At 44.6% G+C, this 5,512-nt stretch overlaps 1 protein-coding gene across 1 annotated transcript; it reads right to left on the bottom strand.

Annotated features, from left to right (window-relative positions):
• Positions 1-1,472: 1,472 nt before the first annotated feature.
• Positions 1,473-4,762, bottom strand: LOC125535625 (low-temperature-induced cysteine proteinase). Its single transcript, XM_087540868.1, has 6 exons — positions 4,513-4,762; positions 4,306-4,428; positions 3,431-3,726; positions 2,758-2,886; positions 1,775-2,067; positions 1,473-1,691 (listed from the first exon to the last, which is right to left on the bottom strand). The coding sequence occupies exons 1-6, from the start codon at positions 4,760-4,762 to the stop codon at positions 1,559-1,561; spliced, it is 1,224 nt and encodes a 407-aa protein (XP_087396994.1). The 3' UTR covers positions 1,473-1,558.
• Between the last annotated feature and the right edge of the window lie 750 nt (positions 4,763-5,512).

Here is a 5,512-nt window from a genome sequence, read left to right as displayed (position 1 = left end):
CGATCGCGCGCACGCGTCGCCCATCAATTGGGAATAAAAAAAGAAAAGAAAAAATCCGCACGAATCTCCGCATAAAATCAAATGGTGTACTCCCTCCTTCCATCTATACAGGGCCTAAGTTTTGAATCTATTGTACCAAGGCTGTTGCATAAAAAGAGGAGCAAATATTAGGAATAGTACTTGGCCAACCAAATCGCATGCAAGATTTTTTCTGGGCGCCGTGTAACCCGCTCTTCTCCCTCTCTATTAATCCCTCACATGCAACGTCCTCTCCCTCTTTTTCTGCATGTAACTCAACAATAACTCCTCCAGGCCTTCATACATTGGCCAAAAAATGAGCTCGCTCCTATTAAGTTCATGGCTCTCTGCATGCATGCAAATAAATGTTGCCAGCATCGCATTTTACTAGGAGGACTGCGCACAACCTGCGAGGGGAATTAAGTGGGAGACGCATCGGGTAGCTCGTTCGGCCTTCTATAGATGAAAAAAATGAAATTTAGGGTTAGGCCTTATATACTCCCTCCGGTCCTTTTTACTCTGCATATTAGGTTTGTCTGAAGTCAATCTCATCCAACTTTGACCAAGTTTATATAAAAAATTATTGACATTTACATAACAACACCAATATCATTAGATTCATCTCGGAATATATTTTCATATTATATTTATTAGATATTATAGATGCTAATAATTTTAATATAAATTTGGTCAAACTTAGCTAAGTTTGACTTTCGACAAATCCAATATGCAAAGTAAAAAGGACCCGAGGGAGTACATGGAAGGAGGGAGTATGATTTAGATGTGACTTAGTTAATTCTCATCCAGATGACAGCTAGCCACGTTGTCAAATCTGTATCATTTCGATTTAAAAAAAACCGTATCATCTCGGCTTGGGTTTCTTCAAGTTCCTTCTCTTTTGTTTCTGTGCGCACGCTACAACTTCGATTTTCCAAATATTGATCCTGTAGGTAGTTCTGGTTGCCAATTCAGTGCCAACTTTGAAGTTGTAACTTAAGCTCCAAAGGTACGAGCTTAAAATTTATTCTCCTTGCCAATCCTTATATATGCCTCTAATTTATGCTTTGTTTGTTATGTATCACTGCATTGTGGATCAATTGGAAAACTGCGGAAGCAGGGCGGCTTTATAGTCGATATATATGGCATTATTGCTAGATCCAGTGTCAGACACCTACCTCAATTTTAAGTGAAAGGTACTTCGCTTCTATAAATTGCTGATCCAAGTTGTTGGTACCTACTCAACATCATCTTGTTATACTCTTTCCGTCCCAAATTACGTCTCCCATATTTGTGTAGATATGGTTGTATCTAATAACAATAAAATCTACTTCGACCGTCCCATAATGTAAGACCCTTTTTGACACTGGTGTAGTGTCAAAAAACGTCTTACATTATGGAATGGAGGGAGTAGTAATTTGGGACGGAGGTAATACATGACTTGAGACACGATGGTCTAAGTGCAGCATCGGATCATAAGTTGATCAAAAAGAGCACGGAGCCAATTGAACTGGTAGCTCAGACTCCAAACAAAAACATCGTATCACAAATCAGCAAAAAGAGCTCGAGCCAATTGAAGCAGGTAGCACAGATTCCAAACAGAACACAAACCAATAGAAACACTGGAGTGTGACGAGCCACCAACAGCATTAGCAGTCCACCGTAAGCCCACCCACCTGCATGCAAAACTGATGGTTAATGCCACACCTTAACGTTGACGTTATAAAACTTCCTTAACGACAAAGATCCGCTGTCTTACTTGAAACAGGCAGGGCAGCTCTCACTTCGAGTTTTAACCTTAGGAACCATAGAAGCTCCCAGGGGAAGAACAACATTGGTTAGGACTCTGAGAGCCCCCTCCACATGACACGTGTTCCTTGGTAGAAAGAAGATGTTACGGTACTGGCCCCGCCATGTTATGCCCCATCGCCTTCGGTTTCGGTACGAACTCATGCCGATCCAGCATTCGCCCTGTAGTGGACACTCACCATATCCGAGTAGAAGCACAGAGTGGTTAACTGGACCAGGATTGCGAGGAACTTCAAGAAAACCCTGCAACAAAAAGGGAAATGAAAACAAACTATTAAGAATAAACAATTGCAAGAACACCAAAATGTACCTTAACGCAACTATCAGATGTGACCAGAAGGCCCAAAGACACGTATTGATCAGCAGTTTAACATCAAGGTAACACTTTCAGAGAAGTCAAAATACCCTTTTATAATGCCTAAACTTGCTGTTGGTGTCATAATATGCAACACCCGAATGTTAGATGTAGTTAAATACCATGTGCTAAACAAGAGCAACATGGTCATTTCATAGTTAATCAAAATGATTTTGTTGCAACAATCTAGTGAAACTGGAACATAGGATCAATATTCCTCAAATTGGGTATCAAGCAAAGTCATATTCCAACAACTACGAGATATTCTCGAACATGTTACATCACATCCATATCACGATGTCTTGACAAGAGACGGAACAAAGCATCAACATTCTACAATTTTGTGAGGTAAAGCACGGGCATCAACCGTATCATCCTAAGCAAATCAGTCTTATACTCTTATATATTATTAAAATTGAAGATCCAAAGGAAGATGCATAGAACGTAAGAGCAACATGGGCATTTCCTAGTAGATCAAAATGATTTCATTTGCACCATTCTACTCATCCAGCTAACTTAAACAACATGTATCAATCAGCAGTTTAACCCAAGTAACACTTCTAGAAAAGTCAGAATACCTTGATGTATCTCCTAAATTTGCTCTTAGTGTAGATAGATGCCACAACAGGCTGGTAAGCAACTGCATACTTCACAGCTTCTTCCGTCGGTTCTACAGCCGCCCAGTTAGCAATAGTAACTCCCGCAGCCTACACCACAAATAATATTATTATCTCAAATAGTTTTAGAGATATAGGGGATAAAAGGCTTCAATTCAGAAAGCCCAATGAGGTTCCAATCATCTCAGCATTAGTCGATCTCAAAACAAGACAACAATTGTCGGATGTGACTCTAATAACACACACATTTTCTGCCATTGAAGCCCCACTATTAAAAATATACATGCAAAACACTGGTCACAAGTGGTCACATATGACTGGACTAGAATGTTACCAGCGGAGATGGCTTCTACCGCACATCATGCAAAAAAAATCTCATCGGTAACCTCTTTGTATATGCATCAGAATAGTTGCAACGACTTCCTCTAGCAAGCTTGGTGGCTTACTTTTACAAGGCAAATCCGTTCCAGATTTCAACAAGTCATGCTTGGACTGGATGATTATTTGCCTTGTAAAATTAAGGCAAATCATCATCCAGTCCAACAAATTTGATACTTTCATACACAAAGGTAAGCAATATGAGCATACAGTAAATGAAACAAACAAAAAAAGTCAATCAAGAATCATGTTATACCTCAACAGCCTTGCAGGGACCTCTGATACCATGGTAGGGGTAATCAGTCTCAGATACGCCCCCACCATTTCTGGTGATGAAATCAAAGACATTCTCTGTCCATCCACCTTCGCAGCCATGATTGGTCACAGTATTCCCATCTAATATATGTTGCCCCCAAGCCTCAGCTGTCGGGAATCGAGCTTGCAGAGCTGCTTTATCCTCCCAAGTGTCCCCGAAGGCCGACTCGTCGGACCAACGAACGCGGACTTGCTCGACCATGGCGTCGTTCTTCTTGCGCCAACGTTGCTGGAGGACTGCAACGCGCACGACCGGTGCATCAGTATGGTGTGGAAAGGTAGGGTTGGATGGCGTACCCGGTCGAAGACAGTAGCGTAGCTGAGACACATGGAAGACTGGGTTCGAATGGTATTTGAACGACAACTTGTGGTTGGCTTGCCGGGCGACAGAGGTTCGAATGTATGGCTGGAGTTTAAGGTAAACCGAATCGCCCACCTCAAAGGTACGAGGCGATCGGCGCTTGTCTGCCTGGGCCTTCATGTGTTGTTGTGCTCTGTTGAGGTGTTGTTGAAGCAGGTCCTGCACCACTGCACGCTCATCCAGCCAAGAATGGAGTGCCAGAACTATGCATTCAGAAGTAGGAGTGATCCCCCAGTGCCGGGGTTCGTGCCCAAACATCGCTTTGAAGGGCGACATCCCAATGCTGGAGTGGTGAGAGGCATTGTACCAGAACTGGGCAAGTGGAATCCAATGACTCCACCGTGTCGGACACGCGTGCACAAAACATCTGAGGTAGGTCTCCACACACTGGTTCACTCTTTCAGTCTGTCCGTCAGTTTGTGGATGGTTTGCCGCACTCAACCGTAGCTCTGTACCGGCGTACTTGAACAGCTCCCTCCAAAAGTGGCTAGTGAAAACCAGGTCACGATCAGACACAATGGCTGCAGGGAATCCGTGGATCCTGTACATGTTGTTCATATAGAGGAGGGCCACTTTTGCTGTTGTATACGGGTGTGTCAACGGAAGAAAATGAGCAAACTTGGTGCAATTGTCCACTATAACCCAGAGACAGTTGAATTTACCGGACTGAGGCAGGCCTTCAACAAAATCCATCGTGATCATTTCCCATAGCTGTTGCGGGATGGGCAGTGGATGAAGCAACCCCGACGATGTTGCTCTATCTGGTTTAGCCTGCTCACAAATTGGGCAGCAGCGGACATATTGCAGGACATGCGTCTTCATTTTTGGCCATGCAAAGAGGCGACAGACGCGCCAGAAGGTTGCTGGGAACCCTGAATGGCCGCCAATCGAGCTACCATGAAAAGCTGCCATGATGCGCTGTTGGAGCTTGATCGATCCACCCAACCAAATGCGCCCACGGAATTGCAGAATTCCATTCTGTAACGAGAAACGCCCCTTGGGATCTTCCTTCACTGCCAACTACTCCAGCAGTTTCTGCGCCTGCGGATTGCAGTTATAACTGGCTATGACATCCTCGAGCCATGAGGGCTGGCAAGAAGTGACGTTGAACAGTAGATCTTGCGACCGAGCTCTGGATAGGGCGTCGACGGCTGCGTTTTCTGTGCCCTTTTTGTAACGGATGGTGTATCGCAGGCCTAGTAGTTTCATGAATGCACGCTGCTGCCAAGGTGTTGAGAGCCTTTGCTCCTCCAAATGTATCAGGCTCTTCTGGTCCGTGTGGATGATAAACTCGCTGTGTTGAAGGTAAGGCCGCCATTGGTCCACGGTGACGACGATCGCGAGGTATTCCTTCTCGTAAGTGGACAGTCCTTGGTACCTGGGACTCAGACTTTTGCTCATGAAGGCGATGGGGTGGCCATCCTGTTGCAGAACCGCGCCAATTCCTTTGTCGCAGGCGTCTGTTTCCACTGTGAAGGTCTTGTTGAAATCAGGGAGTGCGAGTACTGGGGCTGTAATCAGGTGTTGCTTGAGCAGCTCAAACGCCTGTGCTGTGTTATTTGTCCAGACGAACGGCACCCCTTTCTTGAGTAGGTTGAATAGAGGCATGGCTATCACTCCAACCCCGCGGAGGAAACGACAATAGTACCCTGCAAGGCCAAG

Source organism: Triticum urartu, chromosome 2A (genome assembly GCF_056163025.1).
Source record: "Triticum urartu cultivar PI428250 chromosome 2A, HENAU_Tu73, whole genome shotgun sequence".
NCBI classification, from domain to species: domain Eukaryota; kingdom Viridiplantae; phylum Streptophyta; class Magnoliopsida; order Poales; family Poaceae; genus Triticum; species Triticum urartu.
This window is presented reverse-complemented; position numbering and strand designations above follow the sequence as displayed.

Excerpts from the sequence above, each read along its gene's own strand:
- LOC125535625 (XM_087540868.1), bottom strand. The coding sequence starts at position 4,762 with ATGGCAGCTTTTCATGGTAGCTCGATTGGCGGCCATTCAGGGTTCCCA. Across the intron at positions 4,429-4,512 it reads TGAAGGCCTGCCTCAGTCCG|CAAAAGTGGCCCTCCTCTAT; the intron begins GTAAATTCAACT and ends CGTATACAACAG. Across the intron at positions 2,068-2,757 it reads AATTTAGGAGATACATCAAG|GGTTTTCTTGAAGTTCCTCG; the intron begins GTATTCTGACTT and ends TTTTTGTTGCAG.